General features: G+C 41.8%; 2 protein-coding genes across 2 annotated transcripts; one reads left to right on the top strand and one right to left on the bottom strand.

The window, feature by feature from the left end:
• Positions 1-495: 495 nt before the first annotated feature.
• Positions 496-1,925, top strand: nudt15 (nudix (nucleoside diphosphate linked moiety X)-type motif 15). Its single transcript, XM_046382825.1, has 3 exons — positions 496-763; positions 1,278-1,474; positions 1,579-1,925. Exons 1-3 carry the CDS (start codon positions 615-617, stop codon positions 1,704-1,706), a joined length of 474 nt encoding a protein of 157 aa, XP_046238781.1. The 5' UTR covers positions 496-614; the 3' UTR covers positions 1,707-1,925.
• A 132-nt stretch (positions 1,926-2,057) lies between these two features.
• Positions 2,058-6,623, bottom strand: cpo (carboxypeptidase O). The gene is made up of 9 exons (XM_046382824.1): positions 6,539-6,623; positions 6,016-6,058; positions 5,818-5,919; positions 5,599-5,703; positions 5,294-5,410; positions 4,883-4,976; positions 4,335-4,537; positions 2,823-2,907; positions 2,058-2,501 (listed from the first exon to the last, which is right to left on the bottom strand). Exons 1-9 carry the CDS (start codon positions 6,604-6,606, stop codon positions 2,236-2,238), a joined length of 1,083 nt encoding a protein of 360 aa, XP_046238780.1. The 5' UTR covers positions 6,607-6,623; the 3' UTR covers positions 2,058-2,235.
• Positions 6,624-14,435: the final 7,812 nt, after the last annotated feature.

Below are 14,435 nucleotides of genomic sequence, written 5' to 3'. Positions count from 1 at the left end.
AGGTATAATGTTTTTACCAAGTTGACAGATCACCTTCATTTAAATCACATTCTTTTCTCTTCATACCAGTCAATGCTGTAATCATGGACATATATTAACTTATTTATATATTGTTATATGTTATTCATTTACCTAGCTGATTTATATTGAATTGCAGCATTTTTATATACAGTCCCTGGATGTAATTTTTATCACTGCCCTCTCTGCAGACAGAACATGCACTAAGCACAACTCGTCCCGAGGTGGCAGTGTTGCACCATTGTTCGTTTAGTAGGTACAGCTTGCGCTTTCAGCGTATTTAAACAAGATTGCCCAGCTAATTCAAAAATAACCAGATAACTAGAACAGTTAATGCAGTACAACGTGATATATCAGATGTTTATTATTTTTGTGTCATAATAATGTTGCTAAACCACTTGATAGAAGCAAACAAGAAGTTAGTGTACCGTCCACGGGAGGGCTCTAAAAGACTCTTAAAGCGTAGCCGGAAGTGAAGAGGAGGGATACATCTTGTTCTTCCTGAGTAGCTTGTCTACAATGCTGCAGTGCAGGGTTAGGTTCCTATAGCTAGCTCTAAGTCATTCATAAGTCGTTATTTTTTTAGGTTTGACCCAATGTCAGATAAAGTGGTGAAACGTCCAGGAGTTGGGGTCGGGGTGCTGGTAACAGACTTAGCCCACCCAGGCTGTGTTCTCCTGGGAAAACGGAAAAGCGAAACTGGTAAAGGCAAATATCAGCTCGTCGGTGGCCACTTAGAGTTTGGGTGAGTAGGTAGCCAGTTAGCAAACTCCTTCCGCAAATCTGACGGACGCGTCTCATACGTGTGTTAGGGATGCTTAACACTGGCCTTTTGTTATGTAGTTCAGCAAACATCTCTTGTGACAATAACGACTTCACTCCTTTCTCTATTGTGTGTTTTTCTGTCATTAAGACATAAACCACAATGAAATAAAAACATTTAAGTCAGTTATTATGCCGAATTTCCCCAAAGAGCTCAACAAATATTAAGACATGTTCTGAACGTGCGTGGTTACAAGTGCCCGCCAATTAAGTCTGTACATATATTAATTTGTTCTATTGTAAATGCAGTTTGGTGCAGAGTGGTGAGACTGTCATCATTTTGACATTCCTTTAATGAAGACAGTCCAGCGAGTTAAGGGGTCGAGGGGCAGTCATCTTAATATATTCCTCAGAGTACTGTCCATATGACCTGCCCTAAAATGTGAAAGCATGTGATGACTTCCGGTGGATGTGACACGTATTTATGTAATTAAAAGGGAGACGTGGGAGGAGTGCGCTCACAGAGAGGCGTTGGAGGAAGCAGGGGTGCGTTTGGTGAACGTCCGCTTCGTCTCAGTGGTGAACTCCATCAGACTGGAGGAGCAGTACCACTATGTCACCATAATCATGCAGGGAGAACTGGACAGGAAGCGGTCAGGAGAGCCAGAGAACCTGGAGCCGGAGAAGAACGAAGGCATGTGATGTGGAGCTAATGTTTTCCACAAATATTTAAAGGGGCAAAAAATATCCCCACCACCCTGAGCAGTTCATGACAAAGAATGTGTTTTTCTCTCTCAGGCTGGACGTGGACACAGTGGGACCAGTTTCCTCCTGAGGAGCAGCTCTTCTTTTCGCTCGCCTGCCTGAGACAACAAAGCTTCCAGCCCTTCAGGAACACAGTAACAAACACTGAAACGCTGCTGTGAGGCTGTTACATTGGAACTTTTTAATTATATAACACACACATATACCTTCAAAAGTCAACATCTTTTTTCTCCTCTTTTTGGTTTACACACCTGCCTTGGTGCATAATGTAATTTTTGCAAAAACATCTTGAACTGGTATTTCAGGCGTATGTAACATACGGATTGTCAAGACTGTAATTACTGATGCAATACATAAAAAATAACACATGGAAAATGGAACATATTGTACATATTTATTCTTTTGTCTCATTACATTTCCTGATACTCAGTGATAAAAATAGCTTGGGAGCTGCAGTGTGACATTTATCGAAGCTTATGAACAGATAAATATGACATATCATTCAAAGACACTTTACAACCATGTTATAGCATTTATAAATTAAGAAATATTTCCATACTATTTATCATATCCTATTAGCAGCAGATTCTGCTGATAAAAACTTTGCATATTAAAAACTGGAACTCTAAAACTTGAAGCCAACACTGAATAGTAGTTTTGCTCAGCGGACTTCATGCAGGTTTTTCCACCTCACATCAGGGTGGTGCTGGTGGCACCCACCGCTAACAGGATGGTCCACAGGGTTGCGGCGGCGGTTGCCACTGCACCACTGAAGGTCTTGTCGTGGACGTAGGTGATGATGTGCAGGGCTCCACTGTAGGCCTCCTCACAGGTCGGCTGGATCTGATCCTCTGGAAGCTCGAAGCCATATGTCCCGTTATCTCTCAGCTCAAAGGTGTAGGCAAAGGGGATCCCCTGCATGCGAGCCCAGTCTCTGGATGAACCAGAGTTGGGGTCTAGAGAAAGAGGGTATGAATGTTACTGGTCGTCCTGTGCCCCTTTTTTTCACTAGGCTTTTAGTAGCCACTTTATTTTACTACTTTATGCTGCTTCGGGTACCAATGAGGCATGAAATACAGCCAAGCCAGTTAGTTTGTGCTAATTAGCACCAAACACAACTTACAGCTGGGACTGAGACATTTCTCTCAAAACCACAAATGTAATGGTGGCGCTAGAGGACGAGATATTTCAGAGTGGGACGGGACCGTTCTTAGAGCCACGTTGTGAACACTTCTAACTCTGATGAGTGTGTGAGCAGCAGTGATGTGCAGACTTACACAGTACGTCCGGTGAGGCTCCTACAGTGTAGTGCTTCCCATGGACCTTCTTTATGGCCTCTGCTGCAGCCAAACCGACTTCCATCTGAGGAAGCAGACATTAGCTTGTGTCATATAATCACTGAACTGTGCAGAGAGCCCATGGATTTACCTTTTCAGTTCTATTGAGTAAAGCCACAGAGTGGTACAACCTTAATGTGAATAAAAGCAATGTTTTTTCTGCAGTGTTATAGATTTGAAATTAAAGATCACAGTTTGCAGAGGCAAATGTACCTTTTTTTAAGCTTAAACTTGAGCTTAAACTGTGATTCTTACAATCTACACCGGCTCTGTGTGTGTGGATAATATAAGTTTTCTCCCCTAATGAGGGGATTCAACACAAAGGTTTGAAAACCTTCTCCAGCAACTTGGAGTTACCAGGAAGCTGTTTTACATGAAAGGAAACGTAAATTTAAAATTTCCAGAGCTTCACCAGCGTCAATGCCAGGAACTGATGCCCATGACAGACACGTGAGAATGTGAGTGCATGTTTGGGATGCTGTTTCCGGTGGTGTACAGACACTGTGGTGCAGGAGTATCAAATGTTTCTGTGCCCAGTCAGAACAGATGAATATGTAGATATATGGATTGAGCAAGTAATGCAATCCAACATTACTGACCGTTAATTTCCAAAAATGTCAACATGAAAAGGAACTCCTTAATGTGTGTTTTGTCTTTTGAATTTTAAGTCATTTCGATCAGCTAAATAATTACAGTTTGCAACATGTCCTTCAGTGTTCCTGAAAACATTTCAGGATGAATTTCTGTTTTCCCTGTTGCCAGTTGTCTTTTTGTTAATTGCAAAGTAAGCTGGTGGTGCACTTGTGGAAAGGCAGAGTAATACTGTTGGGAAGCAGGCTGATTGAGAACACCTGACAGGATGTTATTGCATCAATTTGAGTGTTCATAAACCAGTCGGGCTCCACGTTCACTCATAATTGAAAACCTCATCACATCAACCATGAATGTCTGATGAGCAAAGAAACATGGTGTGGCTTGAGTGGCGGGCAAAGCGGGCTGACTTCTCCTGCTAAATCCAAAGAGATGAATGGATGTAATCCTGACACCAACCAGCCCTTTGTTTTCCACTATGAATACTTCACAGCTTCTGTTCCGCCTTGGCACATGACGACCGACCGCTTTCAGGTGTGTGTGTGTGTTTTGTGTACACTGTGTGAACTCTCTCTGCATTTCGTAGTGCACCATTCAGATGTGCTGCTTATCTGCTGCACAATATTAAATCCAAAACCTTGAAATAAATGAAGTGTTTTTCGCAGATTGTCTCATTTACTCTGCATAAGCTCAGTTTCTATGGCGTTTCTATTTCCCTTTATTAATGCAGGAACATGCAGTGATAATTAGGCTATAAAGATGCATGTGCACCTCACATCCCGGTATTATGTAGAATATTGCGTGTGCATGTTCATTCTCAGAAATGTGTGAAATATGCTTCAGCGTAAAAAATATAAATACCAGCTCGTTGTAGTTGGAGGCTGTGAAGTTGGGGTGTCCGTAGGGAACCAGGAGCAGCTGGCCGTAGGAGTGGATGGTGAAGAAACACAGGAACTCGTCGATACGGCTTCCTACAAAATAAGTGACGGCCTGGGCCTCGGCCTCAGACACGGGTTCGCTCCCACAGTAGATGAGTGAGCAGCAGTTAAACGAGACCCCGATTGCTGAAAAAGGCGACCATAGAAAATCGATGGATTTGAATCAGATGCGTCACCAATGCTTCCCATAACACAGCTTCACATGTTCAAATCTTAGAAACTCTACATGACATCTTCAATATAAATGAAGCATTTATGTGTAAAGCTGCATTAGAGTCATGTTTTTAAGGAGTTAAGGTCCAATATTCACTCATTTTTGAATTTGTTTTTCGGCTCTACCGACTCCTGGTAGGAAATATCTGACTCTCCAGCTGCTAAATGCTCCACTTAGTTCAGGAGCTGCCCTGATTGACCATCATTCACAATAGTCAAAGCCACAGGCTGTGTAAATAAGAGGACCACAAAACTCACTGCCCCAGTTGGCGTCAAAGTTGCGGTTGAGATCAGTGCCGTGGCAGTCGCAGCCTGAAGGTCCCGGTGACCTGTTCTTCCTCCACAGTCGAGTCTAGATGGGTCAGAATGATCACTCAGTTAAATCAGCCGGTTCTGATTGTTTTACCAGTGTAGTAATGAATACAGTGGGGACCCTTGTGCATACTGAAATGCCCCCCATTCATCTTGAGATGATTTTGTGCTTGGGGCATGTTGCGCATCAGAAATCAGTTTATTCACTGATTGAATTGCAGCTCATCTGAACGTAACCACTGCCATTGCTTTAACAGACTCATACTCTCATATCCTGATCACCTGTGGCCTCCTGACGCATAACTCGGATCCTTAGACAAGTAATTTGATAAATATCCATTAAACGGGAGCACTGACTGTGTTGTCCTTCCAGGAGTAGATGTAGCCGTCTATGTTGAGCACAGGGGTGACGTAGAAGTCCATGTTCTTCATCATCTCTTCGATTTTTGGGTTTGTTTTGTATGTTTCCAGGATCTGATTTGAGTTAGCAAACAAGAACATCAGACTGATATAATGGCAAACATGTGGGATATAAATTAAGGCTCTTCTCTCATTTCAGCTAAATAAAGTGGGCTGCAAACTCAACTAAATAATGTTCTTTTGCTAATTAATCTATTTTTTAGTGGAAAGGCTAATTTTTCTTTTCTAAATCTGTCTCTTACCTGCTTGACAAAGTACTGGCAGAAGGCCGGGGCGATCCATTCCCTGGCGTGTATACCGCAGTCCATCCAGATTGCCTTCTTTTTCGCTTCAGTCTTCAGGCCGATCTGGAAGACACACTCTTTTTATTTTGCTACTGTATCGCTCAAACACACAGTATGGTCCAGTATCTTCCTGGAGTCCCCTCTGATGTGAAAGTGACTCTTAAAGTTTGGTTTTACCTTGAGTAAGCTAATGACCCTCTTCTCATAGGTCTGTCCGTATTCAACTATGGTCACGACGTCAGGGTGAGCCTTCGCAGTCTGGACCATCCAGTCGCTGATCTGCAGAGAGGAGTGTTGTTACACATTAGAGTATCTGTGTGTGTGTGTGTGTGTAGTGATCTGTTAAAAGCAATGTGAGTGATGAGGCCGCCTCACCTCTGGCATGGGATGGTATTTGTAGTAGTCATGCTCCACTCTGCTGCACACACCAAAATACAGAAGAAGCATGAGAATCAGTGGTTTTCCAAAGTACAGCGTGTCCTACCTCTACCTGTAGCTCTCCTCATACTTAAACAAGAATGCTCAGTTGAATGACGCACCTTTTATTGTTTTTTAAATGTCTCTCCTGCACCTTAAGGGTTTCATTTCAGTCCCGTTCAGTCTCTCATTCTGTTTTAATGTTCATTTCTCTACGGGGGGTGATGAGGGGAAAAAATTCCACCTGCCAGCACCTCTAAAGCACACAATTTACGTGTCTTCTTTTTTAATTATATAAAGTATAAAAAGGACAATTTGTGGGACAACCAAGCAAGAAATAGCTAGGCACATAAGCCCCCGTCACTTACTGAACTTTCGAGATGCTTTTCAACTGTTTTTTAAACCTCTGGTCAAGTTAACTGTTTTCAGTAATGTCTGTACCTTTCTGTGTAGTAAATATAATTTCATGAATAACACTCACCTCTCTTCTGTGGCTGCGGCCAGCGCCGACAGCAGCACCACGAGGCTCAGTCCCACAGAGTTAAACATTGCCACTTTGTGAGGGTAAACTCAACAAACAACAAGCCTTGGGAAGTCTTTACAACCTTTATAGAAGACACCATCAGATAAAGATACACCTTTGCCTCAGCTGCAGAGATCACCTGCGCACACACACTGTGACTGTGTAGGTTAATGTTTAAGCTGAGCGGATTACTCATTGTCATTTAAAATTTTAAGCTAATATGCAGAGTGTTGTTTTCATTCATGTACAAGCATACAGTAATAATCAGGGTACAAGATGCATATACTCTCTTTATTCTGATGTTATGTAGACTATTACGTCTGAAAGTTCAGTCTCATCTCATCACTTTATATTTGAAAAGCGTCAGATGGATTAATTGACCGCAACATAACCATAAAAACAGACAAAACTACTGCGTAAGCTTCTATCTCGACTGCTGTTATCTACTTTTTCCACTTTCCTTCCGCTGTGACCTTTTTTGTTTCTCAACTGCCAACTTTTAATTGCGTCCACTCCACCTCACCCTTTTCTCCTGGGTTTAGATCGAACCCGCCCGTTTGTGATGGAGTGAACCGCTGTGACGTCAGCACTCATCGAGGCTGACAGACAGACAGATGAAGCCTGCTGCTCTTGTAAGTCCTGTCTGGTGGTAACCACAGGAACAGAACAACACATACAACATCACACAAACTCACATGAGACATGTTATTGTGCAGCTCATAACTGTACTGTCTTAAAGTTAATGAGACCTTAGAAATCACTGCTGTCATGTTTTCCCTGGTCCATTTAACTCTAATATTTATAAAGTAACCCACACCCTTGTCTGACTAGTAACTTGATGTTCCATATATTACAGCAAGAATACAAGAGAGAGAGAAGATTAGATAAGAGTATATCAAACATCACGTTGACGACATGAAAGGAAAGGTTCACATGGCACTGGACCATGAATGAAGGTACTGCACATGTTTGGAGGGCCAGTTAGCCATCAATAGAAGTCTGTTCTTGATTAAGTAGTAACCTTTAAGTAACCTTTAAATCAATGGTGGTATTTGTCTTTTGTGTCAGTGCAGAAAGCAAAGAGCAGAATGAACGCCGCTTCACACTCTCCTGCTCGAGGTCCAACTTCAGCAGCTTCATTTTGGAACTTTGGTGGTTTAACGTTTCATCTGGCGCTGCCATCAAGCCTAATATGTCCAACAAAACAAAAACTCGAAAAGCTCTACTTTGTTCTGCGTAGTAATTAGCAAGCGTGTATTTTAATTTAGTTATGGCTAAATTGTGCACTAGTTCTCTCAAGTGTTTTATGACCACATGATGCATTCATTCCGGTTAATTATTAATTAGATTGTTCCGTCATTTCAGTAGTAAATTGAAATGGTTAGATAAGATCATAATCCAGAAATCAGCAGCAAGCCATAAGGATTGTGTAATCCTAATCAGTCTGCTTACCATATCAGCCCCCGTGATACAAGTTCTTTGGCATTTCAAAAACATTAGAGCCTAGTCCTCATCACATAGCAGAGGCAAAAACATTCAGCAAGTTTTCATTCATCAGTGAGGCTGAGCTGGTTCACATCATCTGTGCTCAGGTGGACTGCCTGACATTTTCGACCAAATCTAATCAGGTTTTTCAATTTCAAAATAACAAGCTATAATGGAATCCCTGGAGTGCAGTGTAACCAGGCTGAAGAGTCCTCATTGTGGTCTTCAGATCCTGCTTTTTGGAGCTGCTTTGCTGCAACGTTTCCGACTTGCAGCTCACACAGATCACCTGCAACAGTGCACTGCTTGATGCTCTTTTAATTCTTGTTTTTGGTTTTTGCCCGGACCCACAGGTCTTCTGTTGATTGTAGACAAGCTTTTGTTCAAATCTTTAAACAAGTTAACTTCTAGTGCGGTTAAATCAGTGACTGGAATAGCTGTGAGTAGCTGAAGTGTGAAGAGGTGCAAACTTTCCTTTGTTTCATTTATTACAGTATGCACAGTCTAAACATGAAATGTTACTAACCGAATTTGATTTCAAAATATCACACGCAGCTCATAAAGTTCTCATTAAAACAAAATCTGCAGTGGTTGAATGTGGCCTGGAGTCCTGCATTCAAAGTGCATTACTTTGTCCTTCTGTGTTTCCATTACTACATTGCAGTAGTAACCTCATTTCTTGGTAATAGGCACTGAAACTTGTGCTGAAGTAGCTGAATTCTCAAGTATGAGCGTGTGATTTATTGTTTTACTCTTTTTTTATGAAACTGAGCCAGTTGAATAGTCTTTCTAACTGAAAATGTACTGCTCCCTAAGATAAAAATTAAATGTGCTGCCATTATAGCGACGTCCGCTTTTGTGTATCGTGGTTTGTGCAGGGTTTTCATGTGCCGTCTAACCAGCAGGTGTCAGCACAGTGCAGATTTTAGGTTGAACCTGTAGCATGAGATCATCAGAGGCAAACGTGGGCAGAGGCAGGGTGCTTGCAAACACCTGCACATGCCGTAAAAAACAATAAAATGGCAGTTTTATTTTGAAATACAGTCAGTTTATGGGGGTAAATCATCACCTGACATTCAGAACCGAGTGTATGTAGGTGTTATTGTGTTGTCAAGTGATAATTTATGGACCTTGCTTATTCAAGTCCTCCACAACATCCACTCTGTGCTTTTTAATCCAAGTTTTAACCCATTGAGATTAATTAGTGTAGTCTTTGTTCAGAGCCTCAGTCTGGCTGCTACATTGTTATGCCCTGACAGTAAAAAGCTTGCATGTTAACTACGCCTCAGCAGCCAAAGTATTTGTTCCCGCTCCTTTGCTGACATGTGCATCATGTCTATTCATGAGCTGCTCATAAGATACAGAGACAAGACCTGTCTCAGCTTCAGGCCTGTGTGCAAAAACTCAGGATGTGTGTGTGTGTGTGGCCCAGACAGCGAATCAAAGCAAACATCATGGGCTGTTTCTTTATAATGATTGATGAAAGCACTAGTGCTTTTGGATGATAGAGGCTATGTTGCACTCAGACACAAGCCTACAACATTAAAAAAAGATTGATTCAGGGGGCTCGCTAAGCTTAATTTAGTTATTTGTTCCCACTTTATTTACTCAAGCATTTGCCTCTTTCTAGCTCCAGACTCACACACACATTCAGCCAAACGTTGCATCACCTAACAGTTCTCATCTAACGTTTTTCCTGATCACTCCAGCAGTTTATTTGCAGAGTGCATGTTGTGAGGAGAAGCTGCGTTAACATCTGGACAGAAAGGAAAGCTGAGGGTTACTGGAAAGTTTCAGGCGCACACATTCCTGAGAGGCCTTTGACTTGTTGTGGGTCGGTGGGTTTTACATCTACATGTGTGTATGTGCCTCGCAGCTTCATTGCCCTGGAAATGTGTTAAGTGTTTTTTGACACTTAACACATTAACTCCGTCTGATTTCAGTCGTGGGAGAGTGTTATTTACAGCAAGTGGGGTACAAATTCAGTAAGATAATAATTAATAATTTGACATTTTGTGAAATATTCATGTAAATCACAAGAAGATGATTACCACTTGAGCCTAAATATAAGCTAAAGCAAACAGATGGTTAGCTTATCTTGGTGAGAAAAGACAAAAAGCCAAGAAAACAGACAGCTTTACTTAGTTAAATGTTAAAAAACTATATCTTTCAACATCTTCTAAAGCTCACTAATTACTAAAGTGTAAGCTAGCCATGAAGCTGTAATGCTATGCTAAGCTCTCCTAGCTCTAGCTTCATATGTAATAGACTGATATGAGAGTGATCTCAGTCCTCTCATTTGACTCTAGGCTTGGCCTAAAGCCTGGCAGCAGAGGGCGCGTTCAGCTCTGGGTAAAGTGGAGATAATTTGTGTTAATAACTGGGCTTTAGATGTGCTGGAAGGCAAATTTTTTATCTTTTGCTTTTGGACACACCCAAGCTTGGTCTTCCCCTCCTGCTTCCATCACAGAATTAGGGGCGACAAAGAAAGCAGAAAGTATAAGCTATAAAACATTTTTATGTCAAATATGTCAAATACACACAAGGGAGGATCCCTTGTGTGTATTTCAAGGTGTGGGAGGTTTCATAACTTCATCAGTTACTAGTCAGCTACCTGCACTTAGGGAGATAATAATCATAATGAGACAAGTTCTTTTAATAGTTATTATAATGCATACATGAACAGGGGTAATAGACAATTCTTTAGAGGAAATTTAATTCAGTCCCTGCTTTGCAGGGAGCCTCTGAAACCCTTGACCAGATCTTTGAGACACTGGAGCTTGAGCTCAGCCAGGCTTTGGCATCAGACATTACTTTCCAATCTCATCAGTGTGAGAAGCAGATTGCCGATGATACATTTTCACGTCGTCTGTTACAGGCTTTCCTAAATGCCTTCATGCCAGGGACTCTTACATAGACACACAGTAGCGCGCAACCAAATCTGGATCTACAAGGCACCATTAATATTTAGGTACTGAATATGATCACTTGTGGTTTAAACCAACTAACTACAAGGTTATGAAGACCAACAGAATTTTTATTATGTACTGTATTGAGACAGTGTTTTTATTTTGTGCGAGTGTTAGTAGGGAGAGTCATAGCCACATTGTGTCTGTCTGGTGACATTACCAGCAATGTGCCTCCGCTAAGACAGTTCTACTCATTTTATGAGTTCATGCATGTTAATAGTGCGCCCCAAGGTGTTGCACACAACATAATCATGCGCCATTTCACTGCCACATTGCAGCAACCAGTAATTTTCTGAAGTTAAAGGTCAGTTCTTCTGTTTCTAGCTTCTAGAGGGATTGGTGTGTGTTCATTTGGATTGACTGTGCTGTCCTGAGGCACTTCTGAATTCTTAAAATGTGTGGACTGACATTACCTTTTACGCACATCGGTAGCTTTAGTGCTTTACTTGCGCTGCCCTCGCTTCAGTGGATTTTTAAACAAGGAATTTCAGTTCTGCTAAAGTAAAATGCCAACAAAATGCCTCTGCTGTAGCTGGATGTTTTGACATCCTGGAGTATCAGAAGGCGAATAGCTCCCCATCTCATCAGACACGCTGGTTGACCTGCGTGAAGGCCTTGATACAGTGAAAATCAATATGGAGCAGCTGCCAAACTCACAACATCAGAATTCTTAGAGGAAGCAGGAGGGAGAGACTTTTGGCAGTCCTTTAATAGGCCTTTATCTTACAAAATGTGCAAGAACAACCAGCACATGTTAGCCAGGCTGGAGCACCACATACACACACACACACACACACACACACACACCTCCCACACAAAAGCAGCATAAAAGCAGTAACAACAGCGGCAACAACACTTGTAAAACCATCAACCAGGACTGACAGTAACCACCTACCAAATCACAAACACAAATAGTGAAGCCCCCATCCTGCAGGGTGCAGACTAACGCCCCCTCCTCCCCCGCAGCCTCCAGAAAGTTTTCAAAGCATCAGAATCAAAATCATTTCTCAAGTGGTAAAACGTGAATCAAACGCAGAACTTCTCTGAGATCGTTTCCCATAGCCAAACCATCACGCTACACACCAAGAGTCCCAGGACCTCTGACCTTATTCCTGTGGGTAGGCTAAATAACCAAATGGGAGATTCAACAGCTGTTCCACATGCTTCACAAAACCTCCAAGACATTCTCTGTTTTTTAATAAAATCATTTGAAACAGTAGTGTAAACAAAGACTGTGGCAATGGCAAAAAAAAATGCTTTCAACAAAAAACACAGGATACCTGCTCCTGTGCCAGGAAACAGTCAGTAACCGTGGAATCACCTTTGCCTTAAATCACCGGACATTTTAGAAAAAGGTAGCAGGTACTCAATTGTGGCTCTTTGTCCCACTGATGGTCCCTCCTGACATCGTGCCAGACCTGGTCATTTCTCACTACAGCAGAGAAGTCAACAGCATCCATTCCTTGAGAGAAAGAAATTGTTATGTTATCGATCTGCGGAAATGGTATGTGGCATGAAAACGATTTAAAAAAGAGGGCTTCTAACAATGTAATTGATGGCAGACGAGCTATGAGAACTCAGGGGCCAAGAGGGCCATTCAAACAGGGCCGGTTTAAGCTTTAATGAGGCCATGGGTTCCCCTGACATTCAGATCTGCACCAGCCAGTCGTTGCTCCACCTTTACAAACCCAATGTGCTTCACCTTTGTGCACCTTTGTGCTCACTGAGAGCGATTAATGCGCCACAACGATAGAGATGCTTGTTTTTTTCTGATGTTGCTGTTGAGAGTCTTAAGTGGTTTCAGATTTACAGTTACATCCCTATCTGTCGTCGCCCCAACTTACACCCACGGCAGATTACTTTCCATGCTGTCACACTTGATGGATGCGATCTCCAGCGCATAAAATTCATTTCATTTCATTTATGAAAACAAGAATAAAAAAACATTTGGAAGCGGGGGGGGGGGAATTGTGCGGTTCAAATACAAATCAGCTACAGGCAGTGGAGAAAGCAAACTTTTTATTGAAGCAAAATAGACAATTTTTCCACAAACAAATATACATGATATAAGACAAAGAGAAAACCAAACCATACCCCATATCTCTCCCCACCCACAGCCCTTGCAAGACTCACAGCTGAAAAACAGAAAATAGAAAAATCAGTTCAGTAAAATATGACTTCCCAGAGTATGTTGATAAAGTATATATCACAACATCAAAAACAGGATCGCAGTGGGAGACAAACAGAGGACTGAACTCAAACCGGACCATAATACAAACTTTACTAACAGGGTGGAGAAGCACAGGTGAGCTGATTGGCTGAGGAAAATACTGGGGGTTAGAACAGAACTAATGAGGTGGATGCAGGGCAGGTGTGCAGGTGGAACAGGCGCTGCAAAGAAGGAAGAGAAGTGAGGGAAGGAGCAAAAGGAAACAGTAAAGCACACAAGAAACCACTCAAGGCACAATCATGACTGTGACAATCAGAAGTTCTTCTCATGATATGTTTCCACAATTCTTCCAAGAGCAATGATGAAAAACTCCATCACAGGTTTTATCTGGCAGAGGCAGTCTGTGTGTCTGTCTGTGCTCGTCTGTGTCTGTGCTAACACAACCTGAGAGATTTCAGCTGATTACCATTAATTATTTTTAGCTACCTCATTGCAGATTGGCAAGTCAGTGTGTAGGACAGCGTCGAATAGAGGATGTCATTTAAGACAAAGACAGTGTGGGCGAAGGAGCTTAAAATTATAGGGGTAGTTAGGAGTGCTGTCTTAGAGATTAAGAAAAGGAGCGCTGCTCTTTTATTGATGTTGTTCAGGAAAACATTCAGCCTCACCAGCAAAATATCGAACTGAGCTGCAAGGTAATGACATCTAAACTGTGAAGATTTAATCCTCCTTTGGCCTCTGGAGGCTGAAGGGTTGAGAGTTTAACTCTAGGGCCTCTGTTGGTGCGTAGAAAACTGGATGTGAATTTATTTACTTTATTAAACAGGCTTTTTGTATGTGTGTGTGGGTTAGGTGGCTCACATTGGAATATAGAAATTTGGGGAGTATTTTCTTTTTAATTGAGTTCACACTTCTGGTGGAAGGTGTAATTGAAGAACAATTAATGTTCTCTGAAAACAGATTTAATATCAGTGATGCTGGCCTCAGAGCCAATAGCCAGGAAGACGTCTGCCAGGACTCCATTAGTTAGAATTTGCACTTAAAACGTCTTTCTTCACAAAATTATTCTCTTAAGTACTTAACTTGAGTACTTCTATTTTCTGCAACTTCATACTTCTTCTCCCCTGCATTTCATAGGGAAACATTGTACTTTTCCTCATAGCCACCATTTATCCAGCAGTGACAAAAATGATTAAAAAAAAAATCTTTAAAACCTGCAAACTCATTTTCA

The sequence above is a fragment of the Scatophagus argus genome, chromosome 24 (assembly GCF_020382885.2).
Source record: "Scatophagus argus isolate fScaArg1 chromosome 24, fScaArg1.pri, whole genome shotgun sequence".
Classification (NCBI taxonomy): Eukaryota; Metazoa; Chordata; class Actinopteri; family Scatophagidae; genus Scatophagus; species Scatophagus argus.
The sequence above is the reverse complement of the archived record's forward strand: the minus strand, read 5'-3'. Positions and strand labels throughout refer to the sequence as shown.